This window comes from Marmota marmota, unplaced genomic scaffold (genome assembly GCF_001458135.2).
Source record: "Marmota marmota marmota unplaced genomic scaffold, marMar, whole genome shotgun sequence".
Lineage (NCBI taxonomy): Eukaryota > Metazoa > Chordata > Mammalia > Rodentia > Sciuridae > Marmota > Marmota marmota.
The window spans coordinates 11,706,155-11,728,288 of record NW_026000222.1 but is presented as its reverse complement, the minus strand read 5'-3'; the positions used below and the strand labels follow the sequence as shown (position 1 = coordinate 11,728,288).

General features: G+C 47.8%; 1 protein-coding gene across 1 annotated transcript; it reads left to right on the top strand.

Annotated features, from left to right (window-relative positions):
* The first annotated feature begins 5,047 nt into the window (after positions 1-5,047).
* St3gal2 (ST3 beta-galactoside alpha-2,3-sialyltransferase 2) lies at positions 5,048-21,803 on the top strand. Its single transcript, XM_015496089.2, has 6 exons — positions 5,048-6,383; positions 9,357-9,550; positions 13,962-14,141; positions 16,206-16,251; positions 16,486-16,605; positions 18,051-21,803. The coding sequence occupies exons 1-6, from the start codon at positions 6,045-6,047 to the stop codon at positions 18,222-18,224; spliced, it is 1,053 nt and encodes a 350-aa protein (XP_015351575.1). The 5' UTR covers positions 5,048-6,044; the 3' UTR covers positions 18,225-21,803.
* Positions 21,804-22,134: the final 331 nt, after the last annotated feature.

Below are 22,134 nucleotides of genomic sequence, written 5' to 3'. Positions count from 1 at the left end.
AGAGCCTCCAGAATGCTAATCAAGTGCTCCCGTAACTGAGCTGCACCCCTAGCACAGTGCAGCTCACATAGGTAAAAGTTCATGAAGCTTTACATTGGACAGCTTCTGTGTTTTAGTATATATGAATTAGTCCTCAAAAAGACAATTAAAAAAACAGGCGTAGGGGCTGGGGATGTGGCTCAAGCAGTAGCGCGCTCGCCTGGCATGCATGCAGCCCGGGTTCGATCCTCAGCATCACATACAAACAAAGATGTTGTGTCCGCCGAAAACTAAAAAATAAATATTAAAAAAAAATCTCTCTCACACAATCTCTTAAAAAAAAACAAAAACAAAAAACAGGTGCAGTGTCGAATATTGGTAATCCCAGTGGTTTGGGAGGCTGAGGCAGGAGGATCGTGTGTTCAAAGCCAGGCTCAGCAACTCAGTGAGATCCTGTCTCTAAATAAAATACAAAACAGGGCTGGGGATATGGCTCAGTGGCTGGGTACCCCTGAGTTCAATCCCCAGTACTGAAAAAACAAAAATAAGAACATATGAGTGAGCCTTCCAGCAACCAGGTGGCCCAAGAGTACTGCCTCTCTCCACTGGCAGCAGAGATGGAGACCAGGGACTGATGCCAAAGTGTACATCCTCCCCCCAATTTCTTTATACTGGGGTGTTCATGGGCTTATGAATGATCAGAGAAGCTGAGAAGGGGAGAGATCACAATTAGGCCCTGGGCCACCTAAGGGACGTCAGAGTTCACAGGTGGAAATGAGACTGGTGAGGGCCAGCATGAGTGATTTCTGGGGTTGTTAGTGCCCATCCAGAGTCCTATGATGTTTTTTGCTCCTCCCAGTGCCTCCTTTTACCCTCAACATAAGTTGAGCAGTTTAAGCTCCTGGTAACCGTCTGAATGTGAAGTTCTCAAAACAAGGGCTTTTGCCAGCGGCTCCATTCATTCCTTTGCTCTTCCCAGGTATGTCGTTGAACTAGGGATTTTCCTTTTCCCAACAGAGCAGGTTACTTCAGGTGCCCCCTGGGTTGATTTAGAATCCCCGGGAGTTGGGGCATGGCCCTATCTGAGCTCTTTCCTTGGGAAGCCTCCTGTGCAGGTTTTTGCCCAGCCCCCGCCTTCGGTGTCACAGTGGGGCTACCCATCCACAAATGGGTCTCCCTATCTGTCACTTGTCCAGTCTGCAAACTCACTGCCTCCATGACCACCTGCTCCATGAATGACTCTTCTCAGGTCACAGGGAGCTAGGAGGGGGACCCGCTAAAGCCAAGTTCTTTTTCTTAGATATTGGGCATGGAAATGGGAAAACGGAGAACTGAAAGAGACAGTGACCCGGTTTCCTGTTTACAGGATGTCTAGCCACAGGCTGTGTTGTGAGCTAGCTATGCCATTAACATAGACCAACATGTTCGTGCCTTCCCACAATGTCAGAATTTATTGAATAACAATAAATTCACAAGCTACACCACTTGCAGCAGTGGTGATTCGTGGAATATTTGTAGGTCATCTGATAGAGATAAGTCAGGCAATCACAAGTTCTTTTATTCCATTCCAGTCTTAATTTCTAGTATCTATAACACATCATACTTTCTCTCTCTCTCTTTCTCTCTCTCTCTCTCTCTCTCTCACACACACACACACACACACACACAAAGAATGAGAAAGGGTTGAGGTGGCCACAGGGTTACAGGATGCTATGCCAAAAGCACAGGTGAGAGTGATAAGAATGCAGAGTCAAAGAACCATTGTAGATGGTCAGATAAGGGTTTTCTGCAGTTATCAAGGCAGAGCTGGACAGATGGCAGTTTCAGTTTCAGAGTATCAGCTTGAAGTGTCAGCTCAAGGTGTTAGCTTGGAGTGGGCCCTGTGTAGTGACCATGGGCAGGAGAAACCATGCTGTGCCAAAACATAAAGGGACAGGAAATTAGAGGTGCATCACTGTGGCATTCTTCCCTGGCAAGGCTTGTGATGAGTGACCAGGTGAGAGGTCAGGGTGCTGCCATATCCAAGTACTTAGGTATTTTTTTTTTTTGGAGGGGTGGTTCCTGGGATTGAACTCAGGGGCACTTGACCACTGAGCCACATTCGCAGCCCTATTTTATTTGTTTATTTATTTATTTAAATATTTATTTTTTTAGTTTTAGGTGGACACAATATCTTTATTTTATTTTTATGTGGTGCTGAGAATCGAACCCAGTGCCTCACGCATGCCAGGCAAGCGCGCTACTACTTGAGCCATATCCCCAGCCTCCCCAGCCCTATTTTATATTTTATTAGAGACAGGGTCTCACTGGGTTGCTTAGCACCTTGCTGTTGCTGAGGCTGGCTTTGAACTTACGGCCCTCCTCCCTCAGCCTCCCAAACTGCTGGGATTACAGGCATATACCACTGTGCCCAGCAATTACTTAGTTTTGGTGCATACAAGTTATCAGTTTGTGCTTTATAGTTGTGCCACGCAGGTAGTGGTTGTTTACCTCTACAAACAAGGTGTAGATTCAGTCTACCTTGGCACTTACTCTCAAAATGGAGTAGCTCATGGCAAACTACTACTTTACAACATGGACTAACTCAGTGTTAGGCAGTTTGAAAATTCAGAGCAGGGCCCAACCTGTTCTCCACATAATCTGCTAAATGAGTTCAGTGGAGGAACTTTGGAAAAGGCACATTTGAACCAGTACTGCTGTTGCCAAAAGCTTGGTCCTTGTCCCTGATGCCAATCTAATAACAAGGACATGGTTTTGAGAAAAAGGAAAAAGAAGGTTTATTGCTTTGTTAGCAAAGGAGAAACTGGGGCCTTTTGACCCAGAGGCTGTGATTCTGCCCATCAGCAGGAACAGGGGCCTTTTAAAGAGGAGACTCAAAGGGTACATTCCTGTGTTCTCTGTTGGAGTTGTAATTACTTGTAAATTTGGGAGTTGGTCATTTCTGAGATCTTCTAGTACCAACTCCAAAGTCTGGATTATTTCATTCCTATGGTGGGTGTATACTCAGGGGCAGATAAATCTGCCTGAAGTGGGAAAGAAAGGTAATTCTGTTTTCCCTGAGATTAAGAGGGAGAGAGATTAAGGAGGAGCAGAGAGAGAGAGGAAGAGAAAAAAAAATGTCCATTTAAAAAATAAGTTGCAAGCCGGGCGAGGTGGCACACGCCTGTAATACCAGCGGCTCGGGAGGCTAAGGCAGGAGGATCTCGAGTTCAAAGCCAACCTCAGCAAAAGCAAGGCACTAAGCAACTCAGTGAGACCCTGTGTCTAAATAAAATACAAAATAGAGCTGGGGATATAGCTCAGTGGTCGAGTGCCCCTGAGTTCAATCCCCGGTACGTACTAAATAAATAAATAAATAAAAAGTTGCAGTGGCAGAGCAGCAAGGGCTACATTTATAAAGTGGACCACGGTTACACTATTGAGTGTCTCTGTGGATTCAAGCCAGGAGGCCTGGGTGAGGCATATGGGTAAAGCTTCACTCTTAACCCTGGGAAGCCAGTCTCTGTGTCTCTCCTTCCCTCTTGTCCCTGTGGAGCTCAAGAAACTCATGAGCTCCTTTCTTTCTTTCTTCTTCTTTTTTTTAAAATATTTTTTTAGTTGTAGTTGGACACAATACCTTTATTTTATTCATTTTTATGTGGTGCTGAGGATCGAACCCAGCGCCTTGCATGAGCTCTACCGCTGAGCCACAACCCTGGCCCTCCATGAGCTCCTTTCTGTGCCCTGGTTTCAGCCTAGGCTTTGGAATCAGACAGGGGCTCAAAGCTCACTCCCATTCATGAGGTCACGACATTAAGCATTCTCCTTTACTTCTGTGAGCATTATTTTCCCACCCAGAGTGATATCCTCCCTCTCTATTGCAATAGGCTGGTTCCGTTCCCTGATGGCTTTGTGGTTTGGCTTGGACCCAGAAATTTGAGCTACCATGAGGGCAGCTAGATTTCTCTTAAACATGGAACCTAAGACATCTTCTCTACAGCGGCCAGGGCAGCCAGAGGACCCTGGAAGGGCAGGCTGGAGCTTTCAACAAGGGTAGGGCTGTCAGAACTAGCACTGGCCAGATTTGGAGAGGAGATGGTTTAAGAGATTCCCATGCCACGGACTCAAGCTCCTTTCCTGAGGGCCAGAATCCACACTACTCTACACTTGGCCTCTGCCCATTTTTGTGTGCCAGGACAGCATGGGCCTCAGACTTTCAGCTCTACCAGAGACCCTGGCGCTCTTTTCACCTATAATATACAGCTAAAGGCAGGTGTCCAGAGGGAGGCTGGTCAGTGGGGGTCTTGTGCCCAGCAACTCCATTTCCTGATGCAGTCACATTCTCCCCTCATACCAGAGCAGGAAGGATTGTTCCATTAACCACACCAAGAGAGGAGAGGGGCAAGTTGAATGGTCTGGGCCCAGTCCTTCCTTCTTGCTGGAGGGCTTTCCCTGGGCATTGAGAGGGCCCTGGGTGATCTGTGTCCGAGAGTTAGCATTCGAAGACCCTGGGATCTTCTCTGGATTGTTTTCTCTAAGTTTTACCTGAAAGTAACTATACAAAGCTGGACTAGGGGCTGGGCACTATGGTGCACGCCTGTAATCCCAGTGACTGGGGAGGCTCTGGCAGGAGGATCACAAATTCAAGGCCAGTCTGGGCAATTTAGTGAGACCCTGTTTCAAAATAATATATATATGGTATGGGCTAGGGATGTGGCAGAGTGCCTGAGTCTGAGCCCCAGTACAAGGGGAAAAAACTAAATGAAGCTAGACTAAAGGCTTTCTAAACCTACTAATTCCAGTAACTTGCCATGTGACTCTAGGGAAATCAAGTTAACTGCTCCTTGTTTACCTTCTGGCTAATAAGTGAAGTTTCTGGCTAATCTAGTCCCCTGAGGGGGAGATATGCAGAGCTATGCTATCTGTGGATGGTTAGGGAGGAGAGCCCTTTCTTTTGTCTACCCTTTGGTTAAGTGGGTGTCTCCTCTGCTGCTAGCTTTGTCCCCTCTGGAACTTGGGGGTGGAGTTGGGGAAGAGCCTGTGTGTGTGCAATTTATCTGCACATTCTTTTTCCTCTCTGCAATTTCAGGGTCATGCTGCGGCAGCCTGGCGCCTGACAAGTGTGGGGGTGAACCTGCCCGGGGATTACTGCTACTGTGAACTAACAGCAGGACAGCCTGGCCTCAGGAGAGCAGGGATGGACAGAGCAGCCACTGAGCCCAGGCCAGCAGCTCCAGGAAGGAGGCCTGGACCCTGGTGGGGAGCTCTGCGCACACTCTGCTGACCTGGACGGCTTGGATGCAGCACCCCACTGAGCAGCAACTGTTACCAGCCCCAGGGGACTCCATAGCAAGAATAGGTGCTTGGTGACCCCTGTGCAACTGCAGTTGGAGCTGTGACTACTAAGAAAAGGGACCAGCACCTCGGATGGGAAGCAGTTGGGGACTAATTCGAGGAGAATCTTGGTCTTTGCAGCAATTTCCTGACACCACCCAGGGAGCTTCCTGCTTTTCTTCTTTCAGGGCTGGGATCCGGGCCCTGCCCCTGGCAGAAGGGTTAAACGGGAGTGCCAGCCAAGGTGGGGAGGACTCTTGCATGGAATGCAGGCCCCCTGAAGCTTGTGTCCTCTCTGTTTTAATCAGAGTTCCAGGGCTTCCCCGCTGCAGGGGACGAGGGGCTGCCTCGGTGTCTGCTCATGAGCCACAAAGACCCCGACTGCTCCAAACTGGACCTTTTCAAGCCGCCAAAGAGGGGGGCCCCCAGAGCTGGCAGCCAGCAATCCCAAGGGACTAGAGGGCTGGGATGGACTGACCTCCTCCTCTCTGGGGCAGCAGGAGAGGCAGAGCCTTTGTGGCCCAGCTAGTGACAGAGATAACCAATGAAGCCCTAAGCTGGGACCCAAGTGGCTCAGGGACAGGGGAGCCACTCCTTACATTGAGGGAGGGTGTGGCGAGGATCCCCTGCCATATCACATGCCCCTATGCCCTTTGCACTTGCTGCCGGAATAGACAGGCTGCGCCGTGGCTGGCCCCTCAGTGGGCTGGGAAAGAAGTGGCCACGGTGACAGCTGCCTGCCTGCTAGCACCATGAAGTGCTCTCTGCGGGTGTGGTTCCTCTCTGTGGCCTTCCTGCTGGTGTTCATCATGTCCCTGCTCTTCACCTACTCGCACCATAGCATGGCCACCTTGCCCTACCTGGATTCGGGGGCCCTGGGTGGGACACACCGGGTGAAGCTGGTGCCCGGCTACGCTGGCCTGCAGCGCCTCGGCAAGGAGGGGCTCTCAGGCAAGAGCTGTGCCTGCCGCCGCTGCATGGGTGATACAGGCGCCTCCGATTGGTTCGACAGCCACTTTGACAGCAACATCTCACCTGTCTGGACCAGAGAGAACATGGATCTTCCCCCGGATGTCCAAAGGTGGTGGATGGTGAGAGCTCTGGCCCCTTCTGCCTCCCCTTTGCTGCCCTCTCGCCCAGGGCTCATCCTCCCTGTTTTGGAGTCACCCTTAGGATCCCCCTCTTGGTTTGGGGCTTCTTCTGGCCTCCCGTGCCTTGACAAAGTGGGAGGCCCATTTGACCGGAGCCATATACGAGGATGGCAGATAACTGAAGGGCAGATCAAGATTTCACCTGGAAGCAGAGAGAGCTAGTATTTTTGATGCCTGTTGAAGCCCAGCATAGACTAGAAATGGTTATTGGTCCAGGAAAGTTGCACAGACAGGAGGATCAGCTCATGTGAGATGGTGGGGACAAATGGAAGACGTGAAGATAGGGGAGTCTGTCCATTGTGCAAGAGGCAGCCACCCCTCAGCCCCAGTGAGTGTTGCCTAGCCAGGGTGTGGCTTGTGCTGCTGCATCTTCCAGAACTCTTATGAGACCCACACATCCAGAATTTTTTTTTTAAGCACTGGGCCTCAGGCATGCTAGAAAGTCACTCTATCATTGACCTACATCCCTAGCCCTTTAAAAATATTCTTTTATTTTGAGACAGGGTCTCACTCAGTTGACCAGGCTGGAACTTGGAATCCTCCTGCTTCAGCCTCCAGAGTAGCTGGGATTATAGGCCTGTGTCCCCCTTATCGGCTACTCTTGGTTCTTTACAATTGCTGGAAAAAGACTTTTCTCTGGGCTCACCTAGAAAGCATTGTAAATTACCCTCAGGGGCTGAGGAAAGTCAAGAGGAGGGATGAGGGACCTGTGCAGCAGGACCCTCCTGCCCTTTTAGATCCTGCCCCCTTTCTGCTTCTCTCACCGCCTTCTGCCTTGCTCCCGTTATCTCTGGAGCAATGCCTCCCAGGCTTCGCGGGGCCATCTGGGTGCTGCCTGTGCCAAGGGTGGAATGGTATCTTTGGGCTCACAGGCTTCCTGCACACCCAACAGGAGGCCTCAAGAGCCCCCGGTTTCCCCAGTTGGCAAATGGTAGCAGATGCCCACCCTTTCTCTCACATTCAGGGAAGATGTGAGGATGAGCTTGTGTGACCAGCTTATCAGAGCAACTCCCCAGACTTCTGGCCCAGACTCTCAGAGTGCCCCAGGATTGGGGTCTGAGAGCAAGGGTGCCTAGGAACCCCGTAGGCCCTTCCATGGCATCCTGGAGCCCTTCCTGTCTATTAGTCATACTCACAGCCTTCATTTAATGGAAAATAAAGATTCAGGGAATGCATGGTGCCCAAGACCATACTCTCTCAGTAGTGGTCATATAGAGCCAAATCAGTATTCTAGACAAGGGTGGAATGCCAGGGGACAGCACAGGCCTCCTGCCCACAGGGATAGAATTCAGTGACTGTTTAAACAGCAAGTGTGTTCCTCAGTCGAGAGGCTTCTCTGATCCCCTCTTTTGCCACAGAGTTGGGAATTCTTGTCTGAGGACCAGGATACCTTTCCAGAAAGATCTCTGGTTTTCTGAGCAGCTCCTGCTTATCCACAAACCCCATAGGTTATGGTCCATTCCACGGTCTCCCCCACCCCCAACCCCTCCTGCAGTGCCAGGGATGGAACCCAGGGGCTCACAAATGCTAGGCAAGTGCTCTTTCACTGACCTGAGTCTCAATGGGCTGATTGGGAAGGATTCCTGAAGGAATTTACTCTGCCTTGTACCCTCAGTCCACAGCATTTTAAAGCCCCAGTTTTAGCATTATCAGTTGGTGGCCATGCCATGGGCCAGGTCTAGCCCACTAAGTATTATTCCAGTATTTACATTTACATAGTTACCAATATTTAGAAATCAGATTATTTCACATGAAACCTATATTTTTTGCTTCTCTTGAAAAATTGGGGAATTTGGCCCCATTGGGCTTATAAATCCATGTGTTAAGAATTGGTTTGGGGCTGGGGATGTGCTCAAGTGGTAACGCGCTCGCCTGGCATGCGCGGGGGCGCTGGTTTCGATCCTCAGCACCACATAAAAATAAAATAAAGATGTTGTGTCCACCAAAAACTGAAAAATAAATATTAAAAAAAAATCTCTTTCTCCTCTCTCTCTTAAAAAAAAAAAAAAAAGAATTGGTTGAAATTTTTTTTTTTTGAGGTACTGGGATTGAACTCAGAGGCACTCTACCACTAAGCTACATCTCCAACCCTTTTAAAAAATTTTAATTTTTTAAAATATTTTTTATAAATTGTTGATGAATTTTTAAATTTTATTTATTTGTATGTGGTGCTGAGAATCGAACCTAGTGCCTCACACATGCTAGGCAAGCGCTCTACCACTAAGCCACAATCCCAGCCCTTAAAATTTTTACTTTGAAACATGGTCTTTCTAAGTTACAGAGGCTGGTCTTGAACTTGTGATCTTCCCAGTCACTGAGATTACAGACATGTACCACTGTGCTGGACTGAATTTGCTCTTTCTGATGGGGCATATGGTCTGTGGACCCCACCTGTTGCTTCACTCTCATGTGACACCTTTCTGGCCCAGAAAGCACTAGACTGCTGTCCTGCCTTATTTTACAATCTTTATCTATCAATAGCTTGGATTCCAGCTTGTAGTTGGGGGCGACTGAGGGTGAGGTGAGGGAATGGCTTCAGGTATCCCATGAATGTGACCCTGGATGGGGCATCTATAACCCCAACCATCAGGCTGAGTCTCAGGAGTTCCCAAGGTGGGCCGATTGGGAAGGACTCCTGAAGGAAGTTGCTCTGCCTTGTGACTGCAGGTCCCCCAGGAGCACGGTGAATAGCAGCTTGATCCTCCAGTCCTCTATGGCATGTCAGAGAAACCCAATGATTGTCAGGGCACTGGTTTCTGAACAGGAGGCCCACTGGAACCAGGACTTTGCTGCTTTTGAGAAATGGAGGGGTCCTCCCAGGCAAGGAGGTCTATGTGGCTCCAACTCAAAGGGAGGGCTCAGAGGGGTGGCCAGAGGCCCTCCCTCCATTTAGCCCTCCCTCCCCACCCACAGATGTTGCAGCCCCAGTTCAAGTCGCACAACACCAATGAGGTACTGGAGAAGCTGTTCCAGATTGTGCCAGGCGAGAACCCCTACCGCTTCCGGGACCCCCACCAGTGCAGGCGCTGTGCTGTGGTGGGGAACTCTGGCAACTTGAGGGGCTCTGGCTACGGGCAGGACGTGGATGGGCACAATTTCATCATGAGGTGAGCCCCCGTGGAACCGAGGGTGGGTGAGGACAAGCCTCCAGGAAGGGGTCCCTGCCTCCTTGGCCTTATCTGGCAGGGGATGAGTTGCCTGGGTGCTAAGGGATGCTGACACCTATAGGCTTCCAGGACAGGCTTGGGTTGTGTCCCTTGTCTGTTTAGGGTGGGTGGGAGGTTGCATTCCAAATCTCACTTTGCTAGAGGACCACATTCACTTTCCAATTCCTCTGAAAAGGGCTGAAGCTAGACCCCTGGCTGGTGTTTGGTGGAAACTCATCAGAAGCCCTTATTACTCACCTGGTCCCCTCAGCGTAAGCCAGAAGTGAGCTCCCCAAGGCAAACTTGCATCTTGCTTTATAGCAACAGGTGATTCTTTCTAGCAGACTAACTGAAGACAGATGTCGTAGGCAGAAAAAGCTGTCTCGATGACTGCCTGTTCTCTTCATCCTCATAAGACTTCCAGAGACATCTCTGCCTAGCCCTGAGGAAGGGAGAAGAGTAGAGAGAGTGTTCAGTGAAGACAGACACAGCGTGATGAAGGGTGTGTCAGGGAACACAGGGTGGACTCAGGTTCCAGCATGGGCTGCCCTCAGCTCTTAACCCATCTCTTCTGCCTTCCTCCCTTGGCTTGGCTAGGGATAGGATATGCCACACCGGGATCCTTCCACCCCTGTCCTTGGTATTGCCTGGTTTTTACCAAATATCTCAGGATGAGCATTACAAAAAGGCCAGATTTCCCAGGAGGCAGAAGGAAGGGCTTTGTCTTCGACACTGTTGCTGTCTCCATAGCAACACCAGGCAGCAATATGTCTCTGAGACTTTCCACATTCTTTGCAAGACCTTCCTCCTATTGAGAAATGGTGATGGGCCGGGGAGAGAGAAGGGTGCTTTACCCCACCCAGCACCCCAGAACCACCTCAGTTTACCTCATCCCCTAATTACCGGCACCTCAAATAGGAGGGAGGTGAGATGGAAGCCAGGGAGGGACCTCTCTCTCTTCACCCAGAAACAATGGGTTGAAATTAGAAAATGAGGTGCTGTTGCAGTGCGGCCATCAAGCACTTGGGAAGCCCAGTGAAATGCTCTCAGATGCCTGAGCACCTGCCATCCCAGCCACCTGTAACAAGTGGGAGCTTTGATGAGACACCTCAGGATAATTGATGAGCTCCAGGGTTGAAATCCTGCAAAACCAAAAGTCTTGGCCACTTATGACATGTAGGTGACACCTAGTCAGGCCAGGCTGAGACAAATCCACCAGTACTCCTTCTCAGGAGGCATGCTCAAGATATGTTTTGGATCAAACCCCAGACTTTCCTTCTGGAAGGGATGATCAGATGGTAATTGACTATCTGCTGATCTGTATGAGGAACCAGATAGCAGTGGAGGCCTATCTTGATTTAGAACCAACAGGGAGGCCCCTCATCTTAGAACCAGTGTGAGACTCTACTGGGAGAGCCAAACTGAGTTACATTGACATGATGGCTCTACTCTCCTGTCTCCCTACCAGCTGCCTCCTCCAGGAGGATAAGTCCTCCAAGCCCTGTTGACAACTCAAAATAGAATTGAGCTATTCCCATTTCGGATGGCCAGCAGCTACATCCACAACTCCTAGTGCAGCTCCCGGTAGATAGAAGGCATGCTGTGAATATATGAAGGAAAAGGAGTAGGCAACCAGACACCGGACCGTAAATAAGAGTGTCCATCCACCCTGCCTGTGTTCCATCCCAAGGCATTTTTGGCTGCTGGAGATAGCCACGGACAGATAAAAGTTTCTGGAATGCTTTGCCCCCAAATCCCAGAGAGCCAGCTCATCCTATGGCCCCTTTCCAGGGGTTGGCTTCTCCAAAATGAATCAGAACCTCAAAACAACATCTTGACTCCAGAAGACTGCCACGTTCTTTCCTTTTCCCTCAGAGGCTAGAAATATCTTTGGGGCTTCTTGCTTCATTTGTTCCCAGCTTTGTGGGCTGGTGCTTGGACAGAGCATAGAGGAGAGTAGGGCGAGAGCAGGCTCTGCAGCAGGCCTGCCTGCAGGGGTGGGAGGTGGGTGGCCTCACTGCCAGGTCTAGGAGGGACTTCTCAAAAGCTCTAGCTGCCAGCACATGGAGAAGGCAAAAGCAGGTCTTCAGAAGCCAGGCCTGAGGCAACCTCAGCCCCTTGATCAGCAGGGTCTGCTTGGCCTCTTGTGAAATGAAGTTTGCTTCTTAGGTTCTCACAAGTATGAGACCCCTTGCTCCTGCTCAGCCAGTGTCCCCAACCCACATTTTTCCACTTCCTGCTTGCCCCTTTGCATCCTTCAGGCAACCGAGAGATGGTTCGTTACCTACTTTGATACCATCCCCTGTTAAGGCTTCTCTCCAACCTACTTTGTTCTCCACAGGGTCCAGGATGACTTGGCAGAAGGCAGACAGCAGACACAGACTAGCTATGGTGACCACAGGACATCAGTGCCTGTGTGTATAACTGTAGCAGCCCCAAACCTGTTAAGCATTACTCATGAGAGGGAAAAGATAATTCTGGGCTTCTCTAGGAGACAGTGGCTCTGAACCCTAAAGACTAGGAGACCAGAGGGAGACAGCCAGGAGACAGAGGGAGTTTCTCTGAAGACATGGGTCTGGGGCATGGGGGCAGGATCTAGATCTCTGTTCTGGGCATAGGGCACAATAGGTTCTATAGAGAAGATTCCAGAAGTCTGCTTGAACCCAGACTAGAATTAGGATGGTTCAGAACAAAGACTGCTAGAAGTGGTAGTGCACTCCTGTAATCTCAGGCTGATGCAGGAGGATTCAAATTCAAGGTCAGTCTTGTAATTTAGCAAGACCCTGACTCAAAAATTTAAAAAAAAAAAAAAAACAAGGGCTGAGGATGTAGCTCAATGGTAGAGCACTTTGGGGTACAATGATCAGTAATGGAAGAAAAACAAAAAGAGAGACTCATTATCCAGACTTTATGGCCTCCCATTTCAAGGCACCTTCTGGTCCCTGAAGGGAAGGAAAAGAGAAACAGAAGGTAGAGATGATTGGCAGGGGTGGAGCATTCTGGACAGCACAACCCTTGTCTCAGCTCTACCAGGTGAGGGGCAGGAGGAAGACAGTGTGGACACCCCTACAGCCCAGAAAATCCGCACCCAGCTTGGCTAATGGTGTCAGCCACTGTGAGGGCAGGGAATATTTGTACTGATTTTACAGAACTGGTATAAAAAGCTAGAGGCACGTGATGACTCTGCTCCATCCTTATTGGATCCCTGTGGCCAATAGAAGACCAGGTTATGGTCATCCGACCTTGGTAGTCATGATTCTGCAAGGTGGTCCTCAGGAGACAGTAGTGTCGTCAGCAAAAGACAAGACCAACAGATTTGTGTTTAGAGCTGGTTCACATGGGATGTAAGTTGATCACGAGAAAAGGGAGCATTGATTGTAATTATCCTGTATTTTGCAGAAATTGAAAGGATAGGATGCCTTCTTGGTTTATTACACTCAGGGCCATGGGAAGTCTACCTTCATGACCTTCATTTTCTTTTCTTTTTTTTCCTTTCAGTACTGAGGATTGAACCCAAGGGCACTCTATCACTGAGCTATACATCCTCAGCTCTTTTTTATTTTTTTTTATTTTTTATTTTTATTTTTTTATTTTTTAAATTTTAATATTTATTTATTTTTTTTAGTTTTCGGCAGACACAACATCTTTGTTTGTATGTGGTGCTGAGGATCGAACCCGGGCCGCACGCATGCCTGGCAAGCGCACTACCGCTTGAGCCACATCCCCAGCCCCTCAGCTCTTTTTTAAACTTTGAGATTGAGTCTTGCTAAATTGTCCAGGCTGACCTCAAATTTGCAATCCTGCCTTAGCCTCTCAAATTGCTAGAATTAAAGATGTGCACCACCCTGTCTAGCATTTGGATTTGTTTATTTGTGTATTCATTTACTTATTTTTTTAAATGCATTCTCAGCAAGTGCTATACCACTGAGCTACATCTCAGCTCCAGAAGGAAGGCTTTTTTCCTCTTTCCTTTCTGAGTTGTAATTCCCTCCTGCTGCATATAGTAGATACTAAAATACATATATTAGAAAAAGTGGGATACTTCTTACCACTTGATTCCTTCACTGATTAGCTGTCTTGGATTTATTTCTTACCAGTACATATAAATTTCCTTCATTTCCTCTGATGGCTGTATTTCATTATCTGAAGGTGAAAAATGCATATACCAGTTTATTGTTTGATTGATTAAATAGCCATGTGCATGTCTTTGCACACATATGTAACCATTTTTATAGATTTATGGAAATAGAATTGCTGGGTCAAAGTGTACATCCATTTATGTTTTTGATGGTTAGCACCAAATCGTCCTCTAAAAATCGCCTACCAGTTTCCATGGCAGTTTTTTTCTAATGTCACCCTCTTTTCCCTGCAGGATGAATCAAGCACCAACTGTGGGCTTTGAGCAGGATGTTGGCAGCCGAACCACCCACCATTTCATGTACCCTGAGAGTGCCAAGAACCTGCCTGCCAACGTCAGCTTTGTGTTGGTGCCCTTCAAGGCCCTGGACCTGCTGTGGATTGCCAGCGCCCTGTCCACAGGGCAGATCCGATTGTGAGCTTCTTTGCTGGCTAGGAATGAAATATGGGTGACAGGACCACCATGGGAAGAGTCTCCCCCAGGAGTGGATGATAGAATCCCTTGAAGTTAACATTTTGGTCAAGAAGGGCTAGTGAGCTGGGTGCTTTGGCGCATGCCTATAATCCTAGCAGCTCGGGAAGCTGAGGCAGGAGGATCACAAGTTCAAAGGTCCTGAGCAACTCAGTGAGACTATTTCTAAATAAATATTAAAAAGGGCTGTGGATATGGCTCAGTGGTTAAACACCCCTGGGTTTAATTCCTGGCACCAAAACCAAAGAGGGGCTACTAAGGATGGAAGGCCCAAAACCGTGGGTTAGCTGAGAGTACCACATGTTCTATGTCACTTCTTTCATGCTGCTGATTAGCATTCTAGTTGGTAAAGAGGTGAGGAAAAGCAGTCTGGTTTTGGTCTCCTTTCCAGGTGGTGGCTCCTGACTCTGGGAGCTCTGCCTTCTGAGAACTTTCTTCGGGGCAATTGTCCCATCACAGCTGGGAACCAAGGGAGATTCAATCCACCAGTATTTTTTTAAAAGAGCATTATCACGACTTGCCCATTTAAAGTATACAATCCAGTGATTTTTGGTATATTAAAAGGGCAGTATATCCATTTCCACAATTTTAGAATATTTTCATATTTTAAAGATCTTTATTTAAAGATCTAACGAATACTCCTTAGCCATCACCCCCACTCCACCCACCCCCACCTTAGGCAACCACCAATCTAGTCTCTTATCTTGTATTTTGTTGTGACTAAATATACATAGTATGAAATTACCATTTTAACTATTTGTAAGTTCAGTAACATTTTCACATTGTTATGCTCCGGTCACTACTGTCCACCTTCAGAACTCTTCCATCATCCTGAATGGAAATCATGTACCCATTAAACAATAACCCTGATCCCTGGTAACCTCTGTTTTACTCTCCATCTCTATGGCTTGATTATTCTAGTGCATCAAGTAAGTGGAATCATATCCTATTTGTCCTTTCGTGTCTGACTTATTTCATTCAGCATGATATTCTTCGGGTTCGTCCATGTTGTAGCATTTGTCAGAATTTCATTCTCTTAAGGCTGTATGCATATGCCACATTCTGTTTATCCATTTATCCCTCAATGGACATTTGAGTTGTTTCTACCTTTTGACTGTGGTTATCATGTATTTTTTTATGCATCTTTTTTTTTTTTGCAATTCTTTGGATTGAACCCAGGGGTGCTCTACCACTGAGCTACATTCCTATCTCCTTTTTTTTTTTTTTTTGAGACACAATCATGTATTTTTTAAACAACAACAACAAAAAAAATTAGTTGAGTTGGGCACAGTGGCACATGCCTGTAATACCAGTGACTAGAGAGGCTGAGGCAGAATTGCAAATTCAAAGATGGCCAGCCTGAGCAACTTAATGAGGCCCTAAGCAACTTAGTAAGATCCTGTTTTGAGAAATAAAAAAAAAGGGGGTTAGGATGTAGCTCAGTGGCAAGGTGCCCGAGTCCAATCCCCAGTATATATATATAAAAAAAAATTGGTATAAATTATACTTTCCTGACTTAAGATGTTCAACATGTAATGTTTTGGAAACCTGAGGGCTAAAATCAGTGCTATAGAGTTGAGGAGCTATAAGAACTCAGAGAATGAAGTGTGGATTACAGGAGCCATGCTGGCTAAGAGGTGTTTGTGCCAAGCCTGAGGGAAGCAGAGAGAAGGTCATTCTGGGCCGAAGGAAGTACACAAACACGGTAGGTGTGAAATGATCAGCTAAACTGAAGTGGAGGGTTCCCAGAAGACAGCTGAGGGAGAAGGGTTGTGGCTGGGTTATCGAAGGCATCAGGGCTTCTCTAAAACATCTCTACTCTATCTCGAATGGCATGGGAGCCCCTGAAGGTTTCTGATCAAGTTACTGTCACAGATGAACATGCCACAGAAGAGCACTTTGGAAGCAGCCTGGAGGTTGTGAGGCTGTCATCACTCCTGAGGGGGAAAAGAGGGATCTCTGGGTCCCACAAGCCATCTGAAATGTTACCTTTCTGTCCTCATGCAGCACTTATGCCCCAGTGAAGTCTTTCCTTCGAGTGGACAAAGAAAAGGTAATTTCTCCCTCTCTTCCCTTTTTTGTGGAAACAGTGCTGACCTTACTGTGGTTCAGGTTTGCCCCAGTGCTCTTACAGAACCTTCAGAATTCCCATCTGCTGACCTCTTAAGAGGCCACAGGGACCAAGGAGCACTCAGGCTCAGGTCTCCTGACAAGCACAGTAGAACTGGTAGTAGCTGCTCAGAGGCTGGTCCCTACAACCTCTCATATGCCTGTTACTTTTTCCCAGGTCCAGATCTACAACCCAGCCTTCTTCAAGTACATCCATGACAGGTGGACAGAGCATCATGGGCGGTACCCTTCCACAGGGATGCTGGTGCTCTTCTTTGCCCTGCATGTGTGTGATGAGGTGGGTAGGTCCCAGTCTAGGGAGGTAGAAGGGACAGCAGGACTCACAAACAGGGAATCAGACCTTCTCAGGTCTTAACAGTGCCTCCACAGGGAATCACTTTTTTAAAAATATGTTTTTTTTTAGTTGAGGTGGACACAATACCTTTATTTTATTTTATTTATTTTTATGTGTTGCTAAGGATCGAACCCAGTGCTTCATATGTGCAAGGCAAGCCCTCTGCCGCTGAGCCACAGTCCCAGCCCAAGGAAAGCATTTTTGTAGCAGAAACCATGTGAGTTAGCCAAGAACATACTTATAATTCCAGATATTCAGGAGACTGAGGCAGGAGAATCACAAAGTTTGAGGGCAGCCTGGGCAACTTTTAATAAGACTCTGTCTCTAAATTGAAAGGGCTAAGGATATAGCTCAGTGGTAGTGTTGCCCACGGGCCCTAGGTTCAACTCTCAGTACAGTGTATGTGCACACACACATGCACACACACACACACACACAATCATAGAGCTGAGCATGGTGGCCTCTGTAATCCCAGCTACTGGTGAGGTTGGGAGAGGAGGATCCCTTGAGTCCAGGGGTTTGAGGCCAGCCTGGATAATTTTTAAGACTTGTTTCTTAAAAAGCAAAAAGTTCCCAGTGACTTGCAGTCTGACTTGGGAAAAGCCCAAGTTTAAACCTGGGATGGCTGTGTCTCACAGCCCTGAGCCTAGGCCTATTCTGTTAAAAATGCAGGTTAGGCTGGATGTGGTAATCTAAAATGGAGGTAGAGGCAGAAAAATTTCGAGTTTAGGGCCAGCCTGGGCAATTTAGCAAAACGCTGTTTCAAAATAAAAACATTTTTTAAAAGGGCTGGGGATGTAATTCAGTTGTAGAGCTCTTGCCTGGCATGCTTGAGGCACTGGATTGGATTTCAAGTAACACACACACACATACACACACACACACAAAATTACTCAAAAGAACCACATTTCACTATGCCATCAAGGGCAGTGCTCATGCCTGGCACACCCACTTTTGCCAGTAAGTTCAATGTATGGTATTGAGTATCTGACGAGCTTTCAAAGAAAAGTAGTGTTTCAAAAAATGTAAGGCTGGGGCTGTAGCTCAGGTTCAAACCCCAGCACACAACCACTACCACCACCACCACCACACACACACACACACACACACTCACACACACACAAAAAAAAATCTTAAAAAAGAGGAAGGTAAAAAAGAGGAAGTTGGCAAGGGTTGGAGGGGAGGCAGAACTGAAAAGGGAAGAGCCATCCCCTGCAACCCCAAGTCTGTCCATAATGTCCCTCCTGGGTGTTTCCTACGTCTGGGTGCCTTCTCACTGGGAAAAGATAAGCTGTCAGCCTCAAGGAGCTGTCTTGTCGCGGTGCCCCCTTCTCCTTCCTTACCGTGGTCCCTGACCTACTGTGACCCTGCGCCGCCCTTCCCCGCAGGTGAACGTGTACGGGTTCGGGGCCGACAGCCGGGGCAACTGGCACCACTACTGGGAGAATAACCGGTACGCGGGCGAATTCCGGAAGACGGGCGTACACGACGCGGACTTCGAAGCCCACATCATCGACATGCTGGCCAAAGCCAGCAAGATCGAGGTCTACCGAGGCAATTGAGCCGGGCCTTGCCGCAACCCTGCCTGCCCCGCCGCTGGGTGCCGAGGCGCGCTCCTTCTTTGGGCGTCAACCAGGCAATCGGGAACAACGCCGGCCAAGTGTGGACCAATCATACTGCAGCCCAGCGAGTGCCTGCTGTCCTCCGCCAATCATGAGACTGGAGGGCCGGCTAAGGCCTGGCACCAATCAGCTCTGCAACTGGGCGGAATTTCTGTTTCTCCCAGCCAATCATGCGACTCAAGGAGAATTTCCGTCGCTGGGACCCGTCTCCTCCAATCAATGGCCTTCGGAGGCGGGCGGGCGGCCGCTCAATCTCCCATCCCTTCTGCTTTTGGATAAGGTTTTATTTTCCGCTTTTTAAGTAGAGGCTCCTTGGAGCCTCGATGGAGTACTGTTCTCAGGCGCGACCAGAGAAAGGCCTGTCGCTGACGGGCCTAGCTACCCCTGGGGCGCCGAGGAGGAAATGGCGGGAAGGGGCCGCAGGCCTGGGCGTGTCCGGGGACGTGGGGCGTCAGCCGAGGCTGGCTGGTGGTCAGGAGAGAGTGTGCCTCACCCCTGGAAAAAAGCTATGTCCCCAAATCCGAGAGCATTTTAGACTGCACATGTCCTTTCTCCATCAGGCCCAGATGGGTGAGTGCAAACCCACCAAAGAAAATTCGGTCATGGTGAAAACCCAGCGGGCGCGTGGGGCCCTCCTCCACCTCCTCCCTCCCTGCCTCTGGCCGCCCTTTGCTATGTCCTCTGACCAGGGCATTTTGTGTCTCACCAGAAACTAGGAAATTGTATTCGCCTCTTGTCGGGGTGGACCTTGCCTAGGGCTTAACTCCGTAACAGAGATGTCAGGGACTGGATAGGGAACCAGGAAGCCCTGTCAGGTCACATGTAAGGTGCTTTTTTCTCACGCGTGCCCTCGCTTCTACTGTTCACCAACAACCTTTTTAGTGGCTCTCCTTAAGCCCCTGGCCTCCTCACCAGCCAACCTGTTGCTCTGGAAAAATACCAGAAAACTTGCCCTAGTATTGGGGCCCTGCTTCTCTCTCTGGGTCCACTTCCTCTCTCCCTTTCCCTCCCCGCACCCCCAACATGCCCAGGTCTTTGGCCTTGGGAGAGAGAACAGCCCGTGGGGAAGGAGGCTGGAGAGCCTAGCTGCCTGTGCATGCGCCTTCTTTCACCTATCACCCCAAAGAGGAGCAGGAAGCAAGCCTCTTGCTTGGGGGTGGAATTTGCTTTGGGCTCATACTTTAGTTAACCTAAAGCTGCCGGATATGGCCACCCAACCAAGATTCCTTCACAATTCTAAGCAGACCTTGCAGACATCCCAGAGCGTCCCTGGGGAGGGGTGGACCTGCTGCTGTCCTCATGCCTCCCCACTGCCCACACTCCTGGCCTGCTGCCTCCGGCCTCCTCTCTCTAACCCACTTTCCTTTCCAGCTCTAGAAGGGCTAGGAAGCCAACAACCAGGGGTTACAACTAGAAATCTACTTACATGACTGGCCCCATCTCAAGTCCCTAGTAGTTGAAGCTATTGATGGTTTTCTCACCTTCAGGGTTGGGGATGTTTAGCAGGGAGAAAGGGCTTCTGTGAAGCCCTCACAGCATAGAAAGGATCCCTCTTCCCAAAAGTAACGTCAGGAATACCACCCTTTTCTTAGTGAGTGGACACAAACTAGCAGCCTTTGGCCATTGGTACAGTTGCTTTAGTTGACTGGGGAACAGTCATCCATTGGAAAGAATGGAGGTTGGGACAGGGTAATGGGCATTGAACCTAAAAATTAATATATTAAGAACTTTCATTGAGTCAGTTCCTTTGCAGTTCCAAAAGCAGGAGGCATAGAGAGTGGGTGTGGTGGGGTGAACTGGGGCGAGGGCTGTGGTAGAATGCCTGTCAGGGTGCCCTCACCATTTGGGAGAGTCAAGGTACCAGCTGTTCTTGCAAGTCTCATTTTAGTGCTTCCTCAAGAGGCTGTTTTGAGTGTTGAGAAGAGGAAAAACAATGCAATTATGCCAAACAGTATTGAGCAGAATAATTTATTTTTTTTGTTGTTTTTCTTTTGTTTAAATCATTAATCCTCATTTGGAAGAGGTAGGTCCCAGCACCCAGCCCAGATCTCCTTTTCTGCAATAGTTATTTAAACTTTTTTTTTTATTTCCTTCCCTTTCTCTTTCTGAATTAAAAAGAACCAAAAAAACAAAAACAAAAACAAAAAATCTGTAGTCATCTGTTCTGTGTATGATCATAGGTTTATCTGGGAGTGAGGAGCTGTGACCAAATAATGACTAAGGATGTTGAAGATATGAAGGGAAAGCAAAATGGCTCCCAGATATCCACCTCTTACATGTGAGCCTGGTTTCATGAACCACACTCTTTCAAGTCCCCAAGACACTTAAATCTGAGTGTTTTGGTTAAAAATGAACCCATTGCCACCTCTTCAGTTTTCTCCAAAAGAGAAATCTGTTAGAATTCCTGGCAGGAACTTTCATAAATGCAGAGTATCCATGAGAGGCTCAGTGCATCTGGACATACCAAAACTGGGCCATCTCCATCTCTCTGGGATGAATTCATCTCTTGGGGGTTTTCCTCCTTGCTCTGGCATGGCTCATCAATCTGTAGCCTGCTCTTCCCACCATACCACAGGGGCCTGCATTTCACTGCAGGTTCTACACAGGGCACACACAGCCTACCTGCCATTGGGAGAGCATCAGGAGGCAGAGTACCTCCCCCAGCCTAGAAGGTTGCTAAGGAAAAGATAAATGCTTAGATAAATTTCCACGTAATAACTGGGTAACCATTGGGAAAAGACAAAATTAGATCTATACTTTAAACCATTCATCAAAATAAATGTTAAGTGGATCATAGGACTAAATGTAAAAATTCCTAATAGTAGTAGCTTTTTGATGTATTCAAACAGATTTTATATTTTCTATAACTTTGTAGTTTGTTTTTAGATGATTTTTTTTTCATAATTTCTAGCTCTCCTTATTGTTAAAGATATTTTTTTCACCTATTTGTATATGTGTGTGTTCCCAACATTTTTGTTAAATACCTCATCTAAGGCTGTAATTATTCCTATTTTGAGTTTTTTATCCTGTTACCTTAGGTTGTGAGAAGTGTGATATTTCATCATCTACATAGCAGATGCCATTTTCTTCCTCAATTCCCTGGTTTCTAAAAGTTTTGGTTTTGTATTTCTCCATCTAGTTTATTTAACCCCCCCTCTGTCATGATTAAGACTTTTAAAATTTGGAAATGAAAGACTGTCACTGTTCACTCTTCTGAAATAGTGGATCAATGGGAGGAGCTCCTTGGGAATTTTGCATACAATGGGGCCTGTCAATTGTGGGGACTAGTATTAGGGTGGCCAGAGGATCAGGCATTTCCTGGGGTTGAGGGTTATGGGTGTGCTGTGGCACCATCTAGAATGGATCTCAAGAGCAAGAAAAAGGGAACCTCCAGAACCACACTTGCCTCTTTACAGCTTCTGCCAAGTTCACATTTCCTTGGTGCCAAATAAGTCCCATGGCTATACCTCAGTTTCTCAGGGGTATGTGCTGTTCATCTGGAAGAGGTGCCATATTTGGGTAAGCAATATACAATCTAAAACAGTAGGTAGGTCTTTGGAGAGCAGGTGTTAGCTTTATGGCCTGGGGTGGGGTGGGTAATACACACCTGCAGGTACGATGGCTATATCCCAAAGGGAAGTAATTAAGTATTTTACCTGCCGCAGGAACAGTAGCAGACTACCATTCAGCAGGCAAGGAGCTATCTCCTGTGATTTGTTCAGTGAAATAAGAAAGCATCATTCTATTAACTGAGGGGAAGGATAAAGTCCTAAAACTATATTTTCAAAAATCAAATTATTCTTTTTTGAATGTGAATTAAAAAGCAATGTTCCTTCTCATTCTTTCAGAA

Excerpts from the sequence above, each read along its gene's own strand:
- St3gal2 (XM_015496089.2), top strand. The coding sequence starts at position 6,045 with ATGAAGTGCTCTCTGCGGGTGTGGTTCCTCTCTGTGGCCTTCCTGCTG. Across the intron at positions 14,142-16,205 it reads TCCACAGGGCAGATCCGATT|CACTTATGCCCCAGTGAAGT; the intron begins GTGAGCTTCTTT and ends GTCCTCATGCAG. Across the intron at positions 16,252-16,485 it reads TTCGAGTGGACAAAGAAAAG|GTCCAGATCTACAACCCAGC; the intron begins GTAATTTCTCCC and ends ACTTTTTCCCAG.